Source organism: Pygocentrus nattereri, chromosome 9, assembly GCF_015220715.1.
Source record: "Pygocentrus nattereri isolate fPygNat1 chromosome 9, fPygNat1.pri, whole genome shotgun sequence".
NCBI lineage: Eukaryota > Metazoa > Chordata > Actinopteri > Characiformes > Serrasalmidae > Pygocentrus > Pygocentrus nattereri.
In genome coordinates, this window is record NC_051219.1 from 22654258 (window position 1) to 22677985 (window position 23728).

General features: G+C 40.2%; 1 protein-coding gene across 1 annotated transcript in view; it reads right to left on the bottom strand.

Moving 5' to 3' along the window:
• Positions 1-4541: 4541 nt before the first annotated feature.
• uhrf1bp1 (UHRF1 binding protein 1) overlaps positions 4542-23728 on the bottom strand; it is a 36740-nt gene continuing 17553 nt past the window's right edge. The window contains exons 8-22 of the mRNA XM_017693357.2: positions 21835-22015; positions 21419-21505; positions 20225-20395; positions 19444-19574; positions 17396-17537; positions 16779-16972; positions 14660-15547; positions 12549-12904; positions 10595-10761; positions 10025-10170; positions 9196-9352; positions 8717-8967; positions 7934-8042; positions 7752-7837; positions 4542-4931 (exon numbers count right to left, since the gene is read on the bottom strand). Coding sequence (XP_017548846.1) covers positions 4815-4931; positions 7752-7837; positions 7934-8042; positions 8717-8967; positions 9196-9352; positions 10025-10170; positions 10595-10761; positions 12549-12904; positions 14660-15547; positions 16779-16972; positions 17396-17537; positions 19444-19574; positions 20225-20395; positions 21419-21505; positions 21835-22015 — 3183 coding nt within the window. The 3' untranslated portion in view covers positions 4542-4814. The remainder of the gene's footprint in view (positions 4932-7751; positions 7838-7933; positions 8043-8716; positions 8968-9195; positions 9353-10024; positions 10171-10594; positions 10762-12548; positions 12905-14659; positions 15548-16778; positions 16973-17395; positions 17538-19443; positions 19575-20224; positions 20396-21418; positions 21506-21834; positions 22016-23728) is intronic.

Sequence of the window (23728 nt, forward strand, 5' to 3'; positions counted from 1 at the left end):
GATCATCTTTTTATTCTTTGTTCTTTTTTCTCTCCACATACAGTCATGGTTCACAGAACCAAGTTTTTTGTTCATTTTTTTAAATAATTAAATAGATGTTGATATAAAATGGGAAATTAGATCAGAATACTGTTGGAGAACGGAACAATGTGTTAATCTGTGAGGTGTAGAGTTTTTGGTGCATTGTGGGAAATGCAGAGGGTTGTTTTGCATTAGGCTGCAGTGCCTTATTGATATGTAACCATGTGATAATTCCAAAGTTTTCAATCAAGTCCACCTCCTGTCCAAAATGACCACATTATCATCATCATCATCATCATCATCATTACATCCTTTAAAACAATCCTAATATTAATACTCAGACCACATTCATAAGGCTTTAGTTAGACTATTAATAAAACAAAAATAACTAAAAACAAGATGAAGAGAACGTACTAAAACGGGACACTTATCAGCATACCTGTGTCAGGCATACAGTGTTCATTATGAGCATAAACCTCTACAACTGTTCTATTATGTCCAAAATGACTCAATTCAGTGAATCATGAAATCATTTCAAAGGGGAATTCCTCCATTTAAACAAAATGTTTGCTAAATTAAATGGTTAAGATGAAAACAGAGTCGTTCAGAGTGGTTTGGTGTGAAACCCTATGTTCTAGATAAACTTACTGAGTCAAAATTATACATAGTGGTAGTGATAGGAACCAGGCATCCACTTCTAAAAGCTCTCTCACAGAAAGTTACTACACAAAATGGATATGACTTCACTGCCTGATGTCTGAGACACTGTTTTATGATAGTTTTGACAAGATTTCGGCCTGAAACTTAGACAGAATAGAAGTTTGTTTATGGTATTGAATTATATAGAAATTTGAATTTGGTGGGTGTCCAATAGGCTGAATACACAAACATAACTGCACATACATACATGCATGCATACACACACACACACACCCAAACTGTAAAAAAAAAATCTGATTTCATGATTCACCGAATCATTTCCTAAAGAATCAGAATCAAATAAAGATTTACTCCTTTTCTTATGTTAGCATATTTTAGCTTAAAACACACACATAATCCTTCAAAAGCCCAGAGACCAAGTATAATAAACCTATAAATAGAGATCAAAATGAAAACAAACAAAAAGCCATTCGTTCACTTGCTGGGCAAAGCAGTAGCTTTAACTACACACACAAAAAAAAAGACATCTAAGCAGAAGATCAAAGACCCGTGCACAGTTACATCAAAAGACAAAATAAAAGTCCCATAAACGGATGTTTGCAGTTTGTGACCTTGACAATATTGCACTGTAAAAGTATCAAGTACATGCATAAAAATATAAAAAAGGACCAATAAAAGTAAATGTTCGTGCTCAGCATGCAGTGAGAGGCTTTAAATCTACAGTTCCAGTTTTGGGGGTGTTTAATCTTCAGAAATATACAGAAACATGTTTGTACAGTATAAGAAGCCAAAGCAGCCGAGTGGAAGACAAAATTATTCCAAAGGTTTTACAACTGAAGTGATAGTTTGGCGGGTAAAATGCTACAATGGACATTTCAAATAGCAAAGTGTCATAACTGCATATGACCACCAGGGGTTACCAATTAACCTGCAGTGACTGTCACTGTCCACTCTGAGACGCCATTAGTTTAGCAGTTCAGACAAAACAATTTAAAGTTGCTAACAGTGAATAAAACAGTCACCAGTTAGCATTAGGCTAATGACATTATGCTAACTGGTGCCTGCTAGCTTCCATTCATTAGCCAAGTTAGCACTGATGGTCAGGTTTCTTATAAAGGGATTTTTAAAACATTTTAAACAGATTCATTGTATAAATTAATTCCAGTTACCCCAAATATTATCAATCAGCCAAGATATGTGGTGTCAAGTCTGCTACAATACTAATATAGCTAAATTTATACCCCACTGATTATGAAACATTAAATACATTTAAACATATGAATACATTATCCCCATTTTTTAAAATGGATAACAGCCTGTCATACAGCATCAAAATCCACATAATGAAGTCTATTTGACATTATGTAAATGACAGCTCCACAGATGTCCCCCGAATTCCCCATAACTGAGTGTGTGTGAGATGTAAACAGAGTGATTTAGAATGGTTTGGTGTGAAATAGTCCCGATATCTTTACAGTGGTGGTGATAGGAACCAGGGGTCACCATGACTACAACACAAATATATACATTTTTATTTACGATCCAAAACCACCAGTGAACCTACGTGTCTTCTGAGTTTATATGGGATGTTGATGGGGGAAAATAGCAGAAAATCTGAAGTAAAAGGTTTTTGTTTATATCTAAACTTTTTAATTATGGAGTAAGGGGGTAGAATTTGAAGCAAGTGTGATGATTTATCAATGATTTTAATTGGTTGGTATAAGCTTCCATTATTTGTTAGTGAAATTAGCCTCATAGCTCCAGTGCTAAAACTACAGAAGATATTAAAAATGTTCTGGCTGATCGACTACACTGGGGGTAAACTGGGGGATTCTGTGCTGAACTATCACTTTAAAATTTACTCATTGGCCTTTAGAGAGAACTTTAATCAGACGCTGCATTAGAGACACTCAGTAATACTGACTTCACCCCAATGTTCACTGTACATCTCAAAATAATAAGAAACAATCTTAACACTTTAGTACCAAAAGTAAACACACAGTAACGTCTACATCTGTACAGATGTTCTACAGGACTTTTAAAAAAATGGAAACTCAAACATGCAGATCGTTTTCACACTTATAAACTCTTCACCCTCTCCGTGCTCTCAGTCTGTGCAAATCAGCTTAGAAAACGAGAACAGGAACCTTGTTTGGTTCCAAAAGAAATCTAGAATTAAAAATACTAACATTCACGACTAATCACACACACACACACACACACACACACACAGCATTCAGACTGCAGGTGGAGAGTCACCTCAGTATGTCAGTATGGCACTGAATAAGAACTCTGAACTTCAGTTGAATAAACACGTTTCAGAAGAACCTTCAAAATAAGAGTGTGTTAAACTCTACACTGAGCTGTGGTGAACTGCTCCAGCTTTTAATTCAGGTTCTTTATCAGAATGTCAATCAAAACAAGTGCACTTTAAAAAGAAAAAAAATTCTAATTTTCATATCAAAATTCAATCAAATAGTGTGGGTGGGATATTGGGAGGGGCTTTTTTATGATTAACATTGTTTTATTGATTTTTCTCTTAAATTATTACAAAACCACACACATCAGTATTTTGTAACAACATGACCCCTTTTATCCTCCACCTTCAACCCCAGCGGTGTCAGTGCTACATTCATGACCTAGTTTAATCCAGTGGTGTACAAGACTCTGTATCATTAAAAGAAAGGAAAAATAAATAAATAATTACTACTAATAATATACAAAGGGAAGGGTTTTTTAGTGCAAGGCACGTTTTGAAGCAACACTATGTAGGATACGAGGATTTGGAACCCTCTCTAGTGAACATATGTAATGGCACGCAATGTGCAGAGGAACATTTTGTAACATTGGTTGTGTTTTGGACATGATTACACACTGCTGCTTTAAAAACTGAAGAGTCTAAACTTTGGCGGCTCAGGCACTCGTTTAGAAAATGGAGCTAGCATTAGCAACCACTGCTAGTGACATTTTAACACTCACTAACCAGCCCAAGGAGAATTCTGTCCAAAGTGATTTGGTGAGCAAGTGGTTCTCGACCAATACTGACAACTGAATTAGCATTTTCAAATTTGCATTGGAACTTGAATAAAGTCTGGAATATGCTGCCACAGTGAAGAATTAAATCTGAAAATCATGATTTTTTTTTTTAGACAATGAGTGTTTGCAAACCTTCACAGGCGACAAAAAGATCAGATGTTAAAATGATTAGGACTAAAATCTTTAGGACTTGGCTGTGGCATCACTGGGGATCAAGCCAATACTGAACATTATTACTTGTTCAAGCTGAATTTCTCGTAAAGAAACTGAACTGAAAGCTGGGTGGTCTATCACACTGAGCAAATGTCAAAGTGAATTTTATATTTTTTTAGGTTATTTTGGTGGAGCTGATATATAAATGGAGCAATATATTAGAGAAACTCCAACACCAGCTCACACCAGATAGTGTGTGTACACAACACAGGTGCATCATGGGAAACTGAGTGAGAGCATGCAGACAGTCAACAGACTCTCACAGACACAAACAGAGACAGAGACAGAGACAGGTAAAACAAAGAAAAGAAAAAGGAAATAAAAAAAAAATGGAGAGAGTAACAAAAAATAACAGCCAGAGAGAGGGGGAGGGAGAGAAGGAGCAGAGAAGGAAAAAAAAGAGACCAATCAAACCAAAAGAAAAGACAAAGACAGAAATAACAGTAAGCGAGGGAAGAAAAATGAAGAAACAATCGAAACAGAACAAGAGTGACAAAGAAAGAAAGAAAGAAAGAAAGAAAGAAAGAAAGAAAGAAAGACCAACAGAGAGGAAAAGTGGGAAAGAAAGAAACCAGAAAAGGAGAAAAAACAATAAAAAAGTGAGGGGGGAAAAGAAAGGAAGAAAAATTATTAAAATAGAGGAAAAAGACAGAAAAAACTAATTGGAAGACATTGAAAGAGAGAAAAGACAAAGAAAAAAGGGAAATGGAGAAACTGACTGACAATGTCGGTCAGAGAGTGTAAAGTAGCTGTGATGCTGACGGTGATGTTGATTCTCGTGCTGTCTGTGATCTGTCCACCATGATGGGACGTTGAAGGCTCCCTCCTTCCTCCTCTTCCTCTCTTCACCGTGCTGTGGAGGCTGTGTTGCCCTGTGCAGGAGCCTAGAGTGTGAATGCAGGGTTGTATTTGTGGATCTCCTGCAGGAGGCGCTCTCGCTCCGATAGAGCTGCAGCCAGAGCGGAGCGTGTTTCAGACAGCTGAGACTGCAGAGACTCGATCTGCAGACAAAACAAACAACCAAACTTAAAGACCATCCAACATAAACAACTCAATTTATATCACAATACCTACATTTAATGTCAGTTATTCATTCATCGTAATGAGAAACTGTAGAACAGACTCAAATTTCTCCTGGACGGGTATGTAAACATGCTACATATAAAGACCAACTTTTTATTGCAATCAAAAGGAAAACATACATATAATGACACTGACACATACACACACACACACACACACACACACACACAGCTCAAAAAAATAAAGGGAACACTCAAATAACACATCCTAGATCTGAATGAATGAAATATTCTCATTGAATACTTTGTTCTGTACAAAGTTGAATGTGTTGACAACAAAATCACACAAAAATCATCAATGGAAATCAAGTTCATTAACCAATGGAGGCCTGGATTTGGAGTCACACATAAATTTAAAGTGGAAAAACACTACAGGCTGATCCAACTTTGATGTAATGTCCTTAAAACAAGTCCATAGCTTCAGTCAGTCCATAGCTTCAATGCCTACGTCTTGCAGGAACTGCTGACACACTCCAGCCACATGAGGTCTAGCATTGTCCTGCATTAGGAGGAACCCAGGGCCAACCGCACCAGCATATGGTCTCACAAGGGGTCTGAGGATCTCATCTCGGTACCTAATGGCAGTCAGGCTACCTCTGGCGAGCACATGGAGGGCTGTGCGGCCCTCCAAAGAAATGCCACCCCACACCATTACTGACCCACTGCCAAACCGGTCATGCTGAAGGATGTTGCAGGCAGCAGATCGCTCTCCACAGCGTCTCCAGACTCTGTCACGTCTGTCACATGTGCTCAGTGTGAACCTGCTTTCATCTGTGAAGAGCACAGGGCGCCAGTGGCGAATTTGCCAATCCTGGTGTTCTCTGGCAAATGCCAAGCGTCCTGCACAGTGTTGGGCTGTGCGCACAACCCCCATCTGTGGACGTCAGACCCTCATACCATCCTCATGGAGTCGGTTTCTAACCGTTTGTGCAGACACATGCACATTTGTGGCCTGCTGGAGGTCATTTTGCAGGGCTCTGGCAGTGCTCCTCCTGTTTCTCCTTGCACAAAGGTGGAGGCAACGGTCCTGCTGCGGGTTGTTGCCCTCCTACGGCCTCCTGGTGTACTGGCCTGTCTCCTGGCAGCGCCTCCAGCCTCTGGACACTACGCTGACAGACACAGCAAACCTTCTTGCCACAGCTCTCATTGATGTGCCATCCTGGATGAGCTGCACTACCTGAGCCACTTGTGTGTGTTGTAGAGTCCGTCTCATGCTACCACGAGTGTGAAAGCACCACCAACATTCAACAGTGACCAAAACATCAGCCAGAAAGCATAGGAACTGAGAAGAGGTCTGTGGTCCCCACCTGCAGAACCACTCCTTTATTGAGTGTGTCTTGCTAATTGCCAATAATTTCCACCTGTTGTCTATTCCATTTGCACAACAGCATGTGAATTGTCAATCAGTGCTGCTTCCTAAGTGGACAGTTTGATTTCACAGAAGTTTGATTTACTTGGAGTTATATTGTGTTGTTTAAGTGTTCCCTTTATTTTTTTGAGCAGTGTATACACACACACACACACACACACACACACACACACACACACACATATATATATACACACATATATATATATATATATATATATATATATAATGTGTGTGTGTGTACACAGACAGATGCTGTGTGGGCCACAAGTTGGTAAAAGTCAATAATTACTGCAGGAACGCTCTACCTGTCCTTTATCACCTGCTCAGATCCACAGAAAGAACAAAGCTGCCTTAAAGGTGCCATAGAATGTAAAACTGTTTTTATGTTGGCGTAGTGGAATAAGGAGAGTTCAGTACATGCAACAGAGACACTGAAACTTAAACCCTGCTGTCTCCTCCTTCAGATGCAAATTCCGCATTTGGAAAAGAGGATTAAACGGTCAGATTCCAAACTCCTAAGCGGTCACGTAAGAGTCTCAAATTACAAATATTCATGCCCCCAAAATTCACATATTCACATAACAGAGCAGCAGTAGCAATGAAAACGTCAGAGTGTGTGTGTAGAAATGCAGCTCCAGGCTGTGAAGGGACATTGCCACTTTTCATTCCCTTCACAAGAACCGAGCAGTCAGCAGATGATGATCATCTTTAAACCAGTCTGAAGGGCTTCCTGTTCGCAGCTCCTTCCTTCAGTGTTCCATCTTAAATGCTGCAGCTTGTACAGGCTTAAATGCAACTGCAGCATCATTTAAGGTGGAATGGAAAATTCTCAAAACAAGCTGGTATAGCTAATTAAACTGTATGATGACCATCGTATTTACACAGAGATTCATTCATTCATTCATTGTCTGTTTCAACATGTTACTTCTGTGTGAGCCATCACGGTGCCTCACTGTAAACCAGCCAAACAAAGATCATTAGAGCACAGAAAATAGGGAAAACAGCTTGTTTTATTCTAGGGCTGAGTTTGGTGTCTGAAGTTATTCAGGCTTCTTTAGGTTGATTTAGCTAACAAGTAATGGAAGGACTTAAGGTAGAACGAAGAGCCTGAGGAGCCAGAATGTAACCACTGCACCATTTAAGGTGGAACGGAAAATCCATGAGCCTAAGGTGCCAGATTGTAACTGCTGCACCATTTAAGGTAGAATAGAAAATTCTACTAAAAAGCTACCAAATAGGGAAGCAAACTAGAGCTTTGTGCCTCAAACCATGTTAAGTAATCTCTAAAAAAAAAAAAGTAAAAATAATGAATAAATAAATAAAACTTTTGACACATCTATAAATGTGTGTCTGTATAGTTAACATGCCTTCTCTGCCTTCCCCTCTCCTCCGGGCCCACAGCAGGCTCTGTCCTGTCTTCCTGCATCACCGTCCCTTGATTGGCTGGTAGTGGCTGCAGGGGCGAAGTAAACAGACGTCAGGCCATCACATTTGAGTTAAAGCCATATCCACGAGTACCGCCCCCATGAAATGTGTTACGTGAACCTACGTCTGAGCGTGAGGCGTCCGTCGTCCAATCGCTCCAGAACTACGCCATCCAGATAGAAGGCCACAGGAACAGGCTGGGGAGCGGTGGGGTATGCCCGCGGACCATCATCCTGAAAGAAAAACAGAGCTACAGATTTAAGAAACCTACTAGATCTCAAGGCTTATTGCTCTGTCAAAAGATTTAAACAATTAATTGTGATTACATGCATTGTTTTGTGTAGTTAACTATGATTAACTGTCTACAACATAATTTCCAAAAAGTTGGGACGCTATTCACAATTTATATAAAAACAGAATGCAATGTTGAACAAATCATTTAAAACCTATATTAAATTGAAAACAGTACAAAGACAACATATCAAATGTTGAAACTGAGAAATTTTTTGTTTCTTGAATAATATGTGCCCATATTGATTTTTACTGACAACACATTTTAAAAGTTGGGATGGGGGCATGTTTACAGCTGTGCTGCGTCACCTCTTTTTTCAACAACACTTTATATGCTTTTGGGAACTGAGGAGACCAACTTCTGCAGTTTGGAAAGCGAAATGTCTTATTTTTGCTTAATATAGGATTGATATAGGTCCCTCTCCTCTTTAGATCTGAGGATGCAGCATCCATGATTCAAAAAAAAAACAACAAAACAAACAAAGTAAAAATTCAAAGTTTAAATCACAAGCTGAAATTGGGACACCTGTTGTGACTATCAGGCAGGCCAAACAGGCCCCAGATTCAGCATCAATATAGAGCGAGGCTAAAAGAGTGCACCACTCCTGACCCTGACCTTCAGTGTGAGGCTGGTGTTGTATATCCTCAGCCTGATTGGCTGTGGGTCGGCCGTCAGCTCATCCTCCAGGAACGGTCCGATTGTGTTCAGAGTGGAGGCCAGCAGCTCCGCCCGGCAGCCCTGCACACAAACCTCCAAAAACCCCGCCCCCTCTGCTGCTGCACAGTAACGACCCGCACTAGGTCCCGCCTCCACCCTCATACAGACCGCCGGGAGAGCCCCCGGGCTGGCCGGGGACGAGGAACCTCCTGAAAAGGAAGAAGAGCGAAGAATTAAAGCACTGGTTTGCAAAAAATCAAACTTACCCAAGTTCTTCCAACTGCAATGATCACCTGAGACTTGTTTGGTGTCTAAAGTTTACTTCTTTAGCTTTAGCACTGGAGCTACAAAGCTAATGTAGCCAACAAGTGATGAAAGCTTGAACCACACAATTACTATGGTGCTAACTGTATGACTACATCATCATGCATCCTCACCCTGTACCACCGTCAGTCCTGCCAGCAGCTCCATCACTCTTTGGTTGCCCAGTTGCTTAGGGGTGAGGGACTGGGCCTCAGTCGCCATGACAACATCCTCCCCACGGAGCTCCATCACAGAGGTGACCCCACCCAGAGACAGCAGCAGCACAGATACCTGAAGGAGAAAAAGGTCAACATAAGAATAAGAGAAAGTAATGACTTCATGACGAGTGATTCTTTCAAGAAGAAAGTCACTGTTACCAAGTCAAAATTTGAAAATTGAATATTACCTTTATTTATTCATACAATATTTTAAAACACTTGACTGTTAAATACTATTTTTAAAGCTTGACAGAAAAAAATCTGGTTACATAACTGCAATAATCATGTTGTTTCTAATGTTATGTCTACTGAATCCACCAGGGGGCGCTCTGTATGAGTATTAAGTATACTCAAAATTCACTGGTTAAATCAGCAATTCTCAACCTGAGCATTGCTAGATGGTAATCAAAAAAGGTACAATGACATATTTATAGATTTTTAAATGTCTTTCATAAAATTACAAAAATTATAAAAGCCTATTGGAGTTCAGCTTATAAATAAAATATGAGATATCAGTATTTTGAGAGATGTTATTCCAAAAATATAAGTTGATATTTCAACATCACAAGTCATTGTTTGGAGATGATAAGACAATATTTGGAAAAAAGAAATAATTTTGAGATGCTCAGTTGAGATTTTGACATACAGTTTCATGTGATCAGTGCTCCTGCAGTCTGAACAACGCGACTGGAGGGTGGTCACTCCCTCTGTATGTGGTGTGATACGAGAGAATAATGGTACTCACTGAATCCTGGGAAAGATCCTCAGTGCTCTGGGACAGAGAGCTGCTCAGATCCGCTGATGAACCCCCCTCTGTCCCCGCAGCAGGACTGACCCGACTACCTGAGTGGACTGGAGTACCGTTAGGCCGCATAGACTCCAAACCAGATTCTACCGGGGGGAGATGCTGTTGATTAGTGGTAATAAATTATGCTAATAGCAGATGACACTAATGCTAATGAATGATGCTGAGTAAGTGTTAGGTGTAATCCAGTACCAGATAAAGCTGACATTGATTTTTAATGATGCTAACAAGGCTAATAAAGGACAATACTGAATGATGCTAATGAATAATGCTAAAAGATAATGCTAAAAGATAATGCTAACAGCTAAAGTTAATGAACAGTGCTAATGGATGATGATGATAAACAATGAATACAAACTGTTAAGTGTCCTGGGTTCAGCAAGACTGGAGAACCAGATAATGCTAACTGATAATGTAAATGGTTGATGCTAAAGAATGATGCCAACAGGTGATGCTCATGGACTTCACTAATGATCGTAATAAGTGATGTTCCTGAAGTAATAGTTGTACCAGAGTCCAGCAGGATGATGAAGTTTTCGCTCGTGTCGCTGTCCACAGACAGTCCATCATCAGCCGCACTGCTGTCCAGGATGGCACTATCGCAGGAATTCTGGGAAGGAGAGTGTTTGAGGGGCTGCAGACGCAGACCAGGGTCATCTGGCCGAGCGGCCTGTTCCCTACACAGAGCATACAGAGGTCATCTTGATATCTGTTTACTTAATCTGGTGCTTAAATAGGGTATGTGTAGAGCTGGGCGATATGGCCAAAAATCTTATCACATAAAGGTCAAATTATTATTTCTTGCCAGTTTGAAGGCTGATTTTTGCTCCTGAGTGGTTAATTGCTGTTTTAAACTATCCTTTATGGTCAGAGCATGACAAAAAACTTATCAAACAGTGGAACACTTCACAAATCAGTCATGGGAGAGTGGGATAACGTTTCTGGTGAGCTGTTTTTACCAGCTGAAAAGGCACAGCCGCAGTTTTTGTAATAGTCATAATTTATGAAAGAAAACAGATTATTTTAGCTGTCTGGTGACGAGTACTAGTTTCTCAACAACGTCAGCTTAGTACGGACAGCAGACATTCGCTGACTCAGTATGTCAGTGGTGGATCACCGCATTACTACCATCACTCCTACCACATCCATGTCAGAGCATTTCACAGTATTCAGCTAGCGACGCCTAGATTTCTCTATTCCATCACAGTAGCTTGAGGGGTAAACCACAATATATCACACCAGACAAATGGAGTCCTCCTTTTAGGAATGTAAAACTGAAATCAGCGCTTGTTTGATCAGGTCTTGTTTGATCTACAGTAACATCAATTTGCCGTGCTATGCGAGTGACGGAGTGCTGCTTCAAGTTAGCCAGTTGCTAAAAACAGCTAGCCTGGAAAGATAGCGTTGTCCCGCTTTCCAGTGCCTCACAGCTTCCTCAGTTTACTTTCATTTAAATCAGGGCTGTAACTCGCATGAACCCACTTCTTTCTTTCATTTTTGTTGCTTGGGAATGCACTAATACTAAAATATGACTGTTACAGCACTGTAGTTGTGAGGAGCAGATGGGATTTAACGCTGCCAAATCTTGTTAGGCAGTATGGAAAAAGGTAAGTTCATTGTAGGTCAGTACAGTAACACCACTTATCTTGTCACTAACACTTGGGGCACAAGAGAACTGATCACCAGTCACTCCACTCAAACAGGGAATATATATAGGAAATTCTGTTGAGGAAAGTTATATCGCGATAATTATCATTATCGTTGTATTGCCCAGCCCTAGGTATGCGTATTACATCAGAATGTGTGAATAAATGTTTGAACATAAACAACCTCAGTAAACACTTCAATACACTAGACAAGAAGAAATCAGTCCATAAACACTCCATTACAGTACAAAAGGAATTATCGGTCCATAAACAGCCTCAATAAAACAGTCCTATACACTAGAATAGGAGATAAACAACCTCAATAAATGGTCCTATATGTTAGAATCGTTCCATAAACAACCTCCAACAGACACTCATATACACTCGAATAAGAGATATCAATCCATAAATGACCTTGATAAACACTTCTATACACTAGATCAGGAAATATTAGTCCATAAATGACCTCAGTAGACATTTATACACTTGCACAGATATATTTGTTTATTAAGGTCATTTATGAACTGACATTTCATGCACCTAAAAGCCTGGATTGTGTCCATACTTCAGTCCATGTTAATAGATAACAGTGAGTCATACAGTATCAGAAACCACAATCAAGTGATACTGAACACCTCCACATAGTCTAAGGCGAGTGATGATTCCAGTATGCAGTTATCATAATGCTAACTGACGGAGAACAAGTCTGTATTACTCTTCAGCTACATTAACCTTGTAGCTCCAGTACTAAACCTGAAGAAAAGCTAAAGCAGAGCTACCCAAATTAAAATGACCGTAACCCCTGCCTGCACTCGTACTTGATCTGAGTGCTGAAGAGCTTCGTCATAGCCGACCCGCGGCTCAGGATGCTGAAGGCGTCTTTCGTGATGGACAGTGCCCCCTTGGTGAGGTCCAGTGAGGCATTTAGCGCATCTTTAGTGACATCCTTGGTGGCGTTGAGGGCATTGGACAGCTCCCCCTCTAGGCTGAAGGTGGAAGTGTCTCGGGTCAGACCTGGAGAGAGCGGAGGGGAAGTGACTAGCGTTGCATGCTGAGGTTCCTCCTGACTGGCTTCATCATCTACTTCTTCTACAGCTTCACACGCTTCCTCCACTGACCCCTCACCCTCCCCATCACCTTCATCGTCCTGGTCATGTGTTTCTCTGGTGTTGGCCTGGGTGATAAAACAGTAATAATAATGATCAAAATCAAACATTTACAATTATTTTATTTCAAGAACAATTCACATTTTAGCTAGCCTTATCTGTTTTTAGTTAGCAGAATTATTTATTGTTAGCTATATGCAGTAATTTAACATTATTCAATTAATAGAGTTAGCTATATTCAAATCAACATTAGCTGAGTTAGCTATTGGTTATTTTCAGCTAGCTAAATTAGCTAGTGTTAGTTATTTTCATTTAGCACTGGCTGAGTTAGCTAGCATTAGTTAATTTCAGTAAGCACTAGAATAGATAAAGCTAACTCAGCTCTCCGAAAATAGCTAAGACTAGCAAACTCTTCTAACTGTAAATAGATAACACTAAATAACTCAGCTAACTAAAATATCTAACACTAGTTAGCTGCTCAGCTAGTGTTAGATATTTTTAGTTAGCTGAGCCACTTCCACTAGCTCCCTGGGGGGATTCCGAGGCGCTCCCAGGCAAGCTGGGCAATATAGTCACGCCAGCGTGTCCTGGGTCTTCCCCGGGGTCTCCTCCCGGGTGGACTTGCCTGTGACACCTCCCAAGGGAGGCGTCCAGGAGGCATCTTAACAAAATGCCCGAACCACCTCAACAGGCTCCTCTCGATGTGGAGAAGCAGCGGCTCTACTTTAAGTCCCTCCCGGATGACCGAACTTCTCACCCTATCTCTAAGGGAGAGTCCAGACACCCTGCGGAGGAAACCCATTTCAGCCGCTTGTATTCGCGATCTCGTTCTTTCGGTCATTACCCAAAGTTCATGACCATAGGTGAGGGTGGGAACGTAGATCGACCAGTAAATCGAGAGCCTTGCCTTATGGCTCAGCTCTTTCTTCACCACAACAGACCGGTAAAGAGCTCGCATCGCTGCTGACCCAGCACCAATCCGCCTGTCAATCTCCCGCTCCCTTGTACCATCACTCGTGGACAAGACCCCGAGATACTTAAACTCCTCCACTTGAGGCAAGAGCTCATCCCCGACCCAGAGAGGGCTCTCCATCCTTTCCCGCGTGAGAACCAAAAATTGAGAGTCAAAAATTTGTAATATATAAAAATATATAATGTGAGCAAAATTAGCTAGCATTATATATTTTTAGTTACCAGAGTTATCTAGCGTTACTTATCATTAGTTAGCAGAGTTACTAAGTATTAGCATCTTTTGATCTGTTAACGTTTAAGATGGTTTAGGTTGCAGGTTGGATGTAAAGGCTCAGTAAAAGTGAAATAGCCTCAATATTTAAATATTTGCTTTTTTTCAGGGATCAAAATATTACTGACTTAAAAGCAAGCAGCCATATGATAAGAAATATATCACTTATAAGAACTTAAGAAAATTTGAAGTTTTGAATGAAAACTGCAAATCAAACCATAAGTAACGTATGATTTTGAATGTTGATCGAGCCACCTCCATATTAATTCCCATGCTTTTGAAATGGAATGTTCAACAAGTTATTGCTGCTGTTAGAATAAAATCTTGTATCTCCATTTTTGTCATTTTGTATTTTATTTTTTATTTTACAAAATTTAAAAATGCCCATGAACCTTTGTAATATGCATAAATGAACAGGCAAATAGAGAGGTACCAAAATTAGTTGAAAAAAATTTCTTGTTCCATTAACCTCCATTTAAAGTTAAGAATGTTTTTTCCTTCTCCTTTGAAGTTACCATTTCAAACATTCTGAATGGTTACACCACTATATCATAAGATAATTTATTTCGCTTTGCCTTACCGCAGCGTTTTCTCTAATGGCGCTGTTCTGCAGCAGTGCAGGCTCTCCAGGTTGGTGGGATGGAGACAGTTCAGAGTCCGTAAGACTCTGAGTGTCTGTCTCCTCTGGAGAACCACCAACTTCCTCTGGCTCTCCTACAGCGGGTGGCAGGAGCAGCCAGAGCTCTAGTGCCTCCAAGAGGACAGAAACACAAACTGCAGGAGGATGGGTCCGCTTCTTTTCCAAACTTTGGGAATCCTGAGGGTCTCGGGTCAAATCTCCAGCCAGCCGGGCAAGGAAGTCCTTCATCCTCAGCAGGGCTACGTACTGGTAGTGGTTCAACCACACTTTAACTGGTGTGATGGACTGTGCCAGGATGTGGACTGGTGCTGAAGGAGCTCCAGGTACCTCCTGGACATCCTGTCCTGGAAAGACATGGTTTGTTCCAGACTGGGACAGCTTGTCAGGGCTTCTGGAGGCATCAAGATCACTTCCTGAGCTCTGATTTAATGCGTTTGGGTGGCACATCCACATAGACAAAGCAAACGGCTCTACAAATGGCAGAGCTTTGCCCTTAGGTCCTCGTCTGGCACCTTCAAAAAACAATGCTGCCCGGGACAAGCTCAAACACCAGATGTCCTGTGCTCGGGTTGGTCTTTTTTCAGGGGGAGGACAAAGAAACTCCGGTGGAAGAGGGTGGAACGTGTTTCGATCGCAAGGGAAAGTCGGGCTCAGTGAAGTCTGGAAGAAAGGTCGTTTGGAGAAGCTAGAGAAGATGCCCTGGAGGTCAGAGCATGAGCCATGAGGGCAGTGGCGGGTGTTGCTCAGCACGGCTTGAGGGAGGGTAAAGCACAGAGTCTGAGGACGATCCGGGTGATCCAGGATGGAGGAGTCCAGAGGAACCACCAGCTATGAAGCAACACAAAGACGGACAGCAAAAAAAAGGAACAGTTTATAGGGACGATTATTTCAGTCAAATGAAATTACAGAACCCAGAAAAATGTGCTTTGGATTCCTACTCGAGATATCAAGAAGTTAGTTTGATCAGAGGTGTTGATACGTAAAATGTTATTAAAGCTGATAAAGTTATTTTTGAATCCTGATTAGGAGTTAACATATTCAGACATATACAATTACCTTTAGTATTGCATTAGCGTACACACTGCAGGAGATAAAAGCACAACTCACTAAAATGATATAATTATTTGGTCAGTGGGAGGGTCAGTGATATCCTCTCCACCACCAACTACATTATCACATGCTGTCTCAATCACAAAAAGTGAGTAACAGCTGCTTATCTGTGATGTTTGTTCTGCCTTAACTTTATTCATTGTCTAGCTAAAGTAGAAGAGACATAAACAGACTGCAAAAGTCAGTCATTAATTAGTGTCTATTGTCACTCGTGGACAATTCTCAGCACTGTATAATAATTAAAACTCCTGTGCACCTGTGTCAGACTGATGAGAGCAGACTTTAACCCAAGCCCAATTAACCCCTCACCCCTACCACTTAGCTCACTTGGTGACTTTGCTGGTGACCAGCAGGGTCACCTACAGAGCACCGCTAGTAGCCTGTTCTTTATAGAACCATCTATAATACATTCATACACATTTACATCAATTTGAAGAATTCATGCAAAGAACCATTTAAGTGCTGAGTGTTCTTTACTCTAGAACCATTTTCTTTAAGAAAATTATTCCTTTAAGTGTGTATAAATGCACAGAGATTTCTGCCCAAAAAAGGGTCCAAATTCAGCACAGATGCGTTCCAAGTAGTCTAATGAGATCAACAGCAAAAATATCAGCCATGTTGATCTCTCTTGTTTCTACAAGGAACATCAAACACCAGATTTATAATCTCTGTTCACATGTAGAATCAAGATGCCCAAGACCTTCACCACAGCAGGACAGAAGCAGAAAGGAAAGTCCTGCAGCGCCAACACATCTGTAGGGTCAGTTTATTAAATGATGAAGACAATTACAAACCACAGACACAGAGCAAAAATCTGCTGGATTCCAGAGGAACGTTTTGGCCTTTTACTGAATTAAACCAGACAGGACAAACTAATGACCACAGATTCTCCAGATAAAAGTAGAAAAACTGAAATTTGTGTAATTCGCTGGCTGCCATAATCCTTTACCTTCTGCTGTGTGACGTCCACTCTGATGTCCACATGCTCCTCGCTCTTGCTGCTGTCCTGCAGGTGGTAGAAGGCTTTAACCTGATCCAGGGTTCGCAACAGACCTCGGGAAAAGAGCACCAGCCACAGGAGGCTGGGGGCGTCCACACAGAGCTGCAGACCGTTTAGCTGACCATACAGGTTAGAGAAGGGAACTGCAGGAGTAGAAAAAACAGTTAGATCAATATAAACATCTAAACACCCAGTCACTGACTATCAGAACACTGTTTCTGCCTTTCTTCTACTTATTTTACATGCACACTGATATAAACAAATGCTGAAACTATTCCACGTTCTCTTGAAAGACATATAACACTGTTGTTTTATACTACTGACTCCACCCATAACATAAAAAATACAAAATACATCTAGTGTCTTGTGCCTTGCAAAAGTCTTTCTGAGGTGCTGAATCTCAGGAATGATATAAGCTGTATTATTATTATCTAATGCTCTTATTTTTCTGTTTGTGTAAAGCACTTTGAATTGCATGAATGTGTATGAAAGGTGCAGCACAAATAAACTTGCCTTGCCTATTTAAGTTCTGAATAAATTAAATAAATGAACTTTATTCAATATACCAGGCATTCCAGGGCTGTGGGGGAAGTAGTACTCTGTGAACTGCAGGTGGATGGCAGGGGTGTTTTCCGCTAGCTGGAGCGACTTGCGGTTACAGGAGAGAAGAGACTGGGTTCTCTTGCTGTTGCGCCCCCCTGTGGACACCTGAGAGAGTAGCAAGAGGACAAATGAGTCATACTGAAAAGTTTAAAGTCAGGGAAGCTTATGGAGGTTTAAGTAACTGTTCATTATCTTTCTTTTAAGAATGTCCATTTCTGCAACACCAGGCACAACCAAATATTACAGCTGAAATATTTACCTACAAAGAATGAGAAAAAGTTTTTACATAATTAACCAGTTAAGATGTAAACCGAGTCATTCAGAGTTGTTTGGTGTGAAATGCTTTATTCTAAGGAAAGAACTGTTCACAGTGGTGGTTAAAAGGAAACAGATGTTCACCTCCAAAAACTCCCTCACAGAAAGTTAGTGGATGAAATGGTTATGAATTCACTGCCTGATGTCTGAGACATTGTTTTACAATCGCGTTGAGATTTTGGCCTTAAAATCTATTCACAGATATAAAACATGCAGAGCGTTGTGAGGCAAAACAGTCCCCAAAGAAGGCTCACTATTTCATTTATTTTGCTCTGTTTTCCCATCATCAACATTCCATATACGATTCAGAAGACAAGTGTAGATTCACTGGTGGTTATGGATAGTAAATAAAAATGTCTATATTTGTGTTGTAGTCATGGTGACTCCTGGTTCCCATCACCACCACTGAAAAGAAATCTGAGCCATTTCACACCAAACCACTCTGAATCACTCTGTTTACATCCGACACACTGAATTATTTTTGAAAAACTGTTCAAATTACCATATAAATCCAAATATTGTGGCATTGGCAAGGTCTAAAAAAACTGAAAAGCTTACAAAATGGGAATACAAAGCTGATGGGGCACAATATTCAAACTCGTGCCTGAAAAAACTGAAATAAAGAACTCATGCCTGGCACGTGGATAAAGACACAAATAAAGCAACCAGCCATTTCCTTCTCGCATGCTTTTTAGAACGGCATGACTTTACTGTTCTCAGCAGAATCAGGCAGCCTGTGATGAGTCAAAATGACACTTTTTGCAGATGTCATTATATCATATGCACATCATGAAGCTTCTCACCGTTTTATATTGTATTTATATTTTATTTGTGAGGAGAAAGTGGGCATTCTCCCAACTGCTTCCTTGTTGCTTAATATACATCCTATGATTAGAGTTAAAATTTCACTTTCTTGCATGAGTCACTCAGCCATGTGATGTGGGTGAGGTGGTTCCCCATTGCTAGCTCAATTCCCTCAGGAGAAACGTGAGAGTGATGCTACTCCTGTGGGGTCTCAGAAAAGCAGAACAAAGAAATTTTCTTTCTTCTGCTGTCATTCCGAGGAACAAAAAAACACCCCTGAGCATATTATGGTCATACAGTTCTCTCACTCAAGCTTCACTTTGGGCTGGGAATTTTAAAAAGATCCCATATTCTAACTAAATCTGGATGAGCTGACACATAACTGAGTATCCACAGCATAAAAGCAAAGGACAAAATGTTATTGGATGCATCAAATGTTAATACATCAAAGCGACTTTAAACAAATCGAGAACAATAAGGGCCCTAGAACAGAGCCCTATGGGACACCATATCTCACTCTAACCATTCATATGTACATATTTTGACTGCAGGTGGAGCTTCAAATTCAAACAATGGTGCACTAATAAAGTACTGAAGGCTTGAGGAAGTGAAGGATAGCAAAGATTGCTAAGCAGTGATTGATGGACAATGTAGACATTGATATAATAAGGCAGAGCGCAGGATTGGCCGACTGCACCTTGTACATTCAGGAATTATGTGGACATTGCAATGATTTTGATTATCCATGCTTCATTGATAGTACTGATAAAGGCTGCAGGCTATTGCTTTTAAATAGTTCAATTTCAATGAAGTTTTCATGATATATGCCCCTTTGAAATAGAGTTTTATAATGATCTAAGAATTCCAAGTGCATATACGCGTTGAATTAGACCTGGTGAATGTCCAGATCGTCCACCCGGATCACCATGCAGCTGGACCGGAGTCTCTTTAGAGCTGCCCCAGGAGCAGTCCGAGACGCGGGACCACCATCAGGACTTGACTTCGGAATGGACTCCCCATCTCCTAATAAAAACCAAATAAAAACAACAGATATGGATCATTCATCACAGTAAATAACAGCTCAAAACTGTCAGTTAAAGGCCTGAAGCATTGCAGGCCTGAACAGCCGTATTTTAATGACAGTTAAATTTGTTTACTCAAGATCGTGAATTATTTAGCAAAAAAGCTTCTCCTACTTTTCTTTGTCATCACAGACTTTAGAAATAAACCTAGATTTTTAATCTAAAATATATTAAGTGTAAATAATAGTAAAAAATAAACAAAATCATCAATCCTCTCAAATGTGATGGCTTCAGGAAAACACTTTGTTTTCATGCTATCTAGAGAAAATTATTTCATTATCTCCATCAAGAAAACATGACAATGACATAAATAATTGGTTATCTTCAAAAAAAAGTGCATATTAATGAACTACTTATGAGAGGAAAATGGAATAAACAAATAAATAAAACATGCAAATGAACAGTCTTCTAGGGATTCTGTACTGAAGACACACAGCCTGTGGTGATACTGGTATTCCTATTTTCAAAGAACTCCCATATTTAAGAATGAACAAATAAAAAACATATAATAGAATTAAATCTGGGAGCTGAATAAATGATATTAAAAGGTGTCTATAAAGTCAGTATAGTATATAGAGCCTCTGTAGGTACCCTGAGTTTTGCGGGCCGGTGACTGTGTGCTGGGTGTCTGCTGGTCAGTAGGAGGTCCAGGAAAGCCTGAGCTGTCCACTCTCTGCTGGAACTCCTGCAGCAATTTGGCCGCCCACTGAGCCCGAGAGTCCATCGCTCCGCAATAACATTCCCAGTGCCTGCAACCGTCACCTACAGAGACATGAACACACACAAACTAACTCAAATGGAGGGCTTTATCACAACAAAGTTGCTGTGTCCCTGCATTTTCAGAGTCACTGTACACATGTTAAAATCACATTCAGTGCTTTTTAAAGGACAATATGTGAGTTTATGTGCTTTGTTCAGTGGAAATGGTAATTTTACTTTTCTAAACAATGCATAGAAACTCACATTCATTCTGTGCAAAAAAATTATACCTCCAAAATGGTAACTTTACAGGGGAGACTGAAAACATTTGTTTCTTTTAATGTAAAGTAGTGTAAAGTAGTGTAAAGAGATTATTCCATGCAAACTTTTCTATTGATCCATTCATCATTCACACAGTGACATTTTTTTTCATGATTTTATTCCTTCTTTGAGCTGCTGAGCTCAAATTACAAAAATAGAGATGCTTGTTTTTTTCATTTTAATTTCTTGCATTATTGAAATAACCATGTGTCTCTGAGCTCAAAAATTATTTAAATTTACTGCTTTAAGCCTGTCCATTAAGCAAGTAGCTCAAAACGGTTCATTCAATTGTCACTACAGCTTAGAATTTATTAGCAGTGTAACAGACCAGATTTGTGACCTGCTTCTAAACTCTGCTATATTACACACACTAAGAGGAGATTAAAATAATATAGGAGTGAATGCTGTACACCTCACTTTTATGCTATAAAAACATCCTTAAAAGTCTTTAAAACATCTGTGAAAGTTCCCAGATGACGTTACTGTGTGAACACGAGAAGACGACCAAAAGCACATTTCAGTGGAACCTGTTCAACTACATTAAATATCCATGTGACATTAGTTTGTCCTCTATAATGGCCGCTCCACTCTTTAGGGACAGAGGCTATTACATAACCCTGAACTCAGAGGAGCACTGCACTGGAAAGCCTGCTGAGCTCAGAGCTTTAATGGTCAAGAACAGAGAAGACACAGAGAATCACAGACATAAACGATTACATCACTGCCTGCCTGCAGGACCACAGAAACGTCCCCTCACATACTCACCCGGCCTGTGGAAGGGGTAATAATCACAGCCCAGCTTCCGGAAGGTCAGCTGCATAGCACCCTGAGAGCCTGGAACAGGAGGGTCATCTAAAGAAGAGAGGGCAGAGGTCAAGCCTGGGCTGAAACAGAAAACATGCAGTGAAGAGAATCAGCACACAATTAAGTCTTCTGGGTGTGTTAGACACTAGAAGGCGCTCCTTAGCTCAAAATGAATGGGCTCCTTTTGATCTTTTACAAGCTTATAAAGTCACCAACCAATCAACACTCAAGTTGCAGTAATGCTAACCAATCAGCGCTCAGTAGCAGTAATGCTACATAACTAAATTTATTTTAGATTTACATATTTGCAAGCTTATGGTGTCTGGTGTAAAGCAGGCTATAGGATAGGTGTGCTGAGCTGACAGATATGATCTGACCAGGTTCTGCTGATGAGCTGTCGTTGCAGATGTGCAGGTCCAGGCGGGAGATAAAGGTGTGGTAGGACGATTCTTTCACGTCATGGAGGTCGAAGTACTGCGCTAGAGTACTGGGCGTGCCCACTGGAGCTGGAGGAGGCTCCGCCCACAGGGAGTGTGGCCCAGGAGAAGGAGGAGCTGTCTGAAAAATAAAGTCAATAATATACAAAATCAACACTCAAAAAAGCGACAGTAAACTGACAGTAATTCGCATTATACAAAGACTGAAGTGTCTCATAATGCACACGTTATCATTTAAACATTTGGGATTAACAATGTAACTGTTTTGATCATTTATTGCTGTAAAGTACAAATTAGAAACAGCTAAGCAGTCACTTAACGAGTGTCTGCAGCTACACAATCAACTAAAATCACACTTTTCTTTTGAGGTTGTGAACATGTAAGCGAAAAGCACTTGTTCTGCAGGTATAAAAGCTAAAATTAGCAGTAGCTATGAGGGGATGCCCAGACCAGTCAACTGTACTGCTCGGAAATGATGCTTGAATCTTGATGTCAATCATTCGCTAATCACGTGATTATGACGCTAATAACATGAATGCCTCAGAGACAGCAGGTAAGGATGCTGGTGATTTCAGGGACCACATCTGTGTGGGAAAGGACACATCACACTCTACTGACCTGTGGAGTTCGGCTTCATTTCATCATTTCTCTGCTGAGAGCTTCAAAAAGTCAGTCAGATGCTGAACACTGCTCTCAAACTACAACAAAAAGTCCTGTGTGACTGGAGAGGTGGCCTAACGCCAATAATCCTGCACAGTTTGGAATCGGTTACTCTTATTGTCACCAAGTTACAGCGCTATAAATTTCTCTGGCTCTCTGGATCTCCGTGACAGGCGGGCATCTTGGCAAGGCTGTCTAGGGTGCACCTAAGCTAGATAAGAATTTGCAAGTTTCCATATCTCCGCTTCTCCAAAGGATAGCAAAGTTATCCAAGGTTTGTTGGAAAGGGTGCATCACGCTCAACAGACCTGTGAAATTTGGCTTCATCACACATTTTTAGTCCCTCATTGCAAAGTGCTTCCTTGTCCTGTGGTTTTAATCATGATGTCATCAGTGATTAGTCAATTTTTGTCACATAACTGTCAAGTCATGTGACTCCTAGTAGCTATACCAGTTTTCAAATTAAACTGTCCCCCTAAAAGCATCATCACACACATTTAAAGGTGTTTTCTTTTATTTACATTCATTACATTTCAAGCCAACAATGAAAATGCATTCAGCTCAGTGCTCTATTTTATTTTACTATTTTACTGAAAAATTGTATTTATCATTTATATAATTTATACTTTTACTATTTAAAGAATATCTAGTTTCTTCTTGTCTATATTATTTTTCATTACATACTTTACTGCCATATTTCTTATTTGAGCTTATCTTTTTTTACTTACTTTAAAACATTTTCTTTGTTCACTTAGTCTTATCAGTCTTGTCAGTGGTTTGATTTCATTGAGTCAGTTTGATTTTAACATTTTTTAATCCCTGTTTAACTTGCTTGACTACACTGTAGTGTAGGGGCACCCTTAATGTAGTTCTAAATCTAAATAAAGATTGACTGGCTGACTGATACACTATGACTGTGGAATCTAATGACTGTGGTCAGACTGAATAATAACTGTGATCAGGAAATTATGTAATAGTTGTGATAGGCCTAACTGGAATAAACGAATACAGTTTCCTTTAATCTCTGGCTGTTTTTAAGTGCTGTAGTTTACTCTGTATTTACAGAGCTGCTTTGTGCTGCTGATCATGTGTGAGATAAACAGAACTGGAACATTTTGGTGTAAATCTGGGTGATGCAGTGCAGAGTTACACAACACTGACAGCACATTTTCCC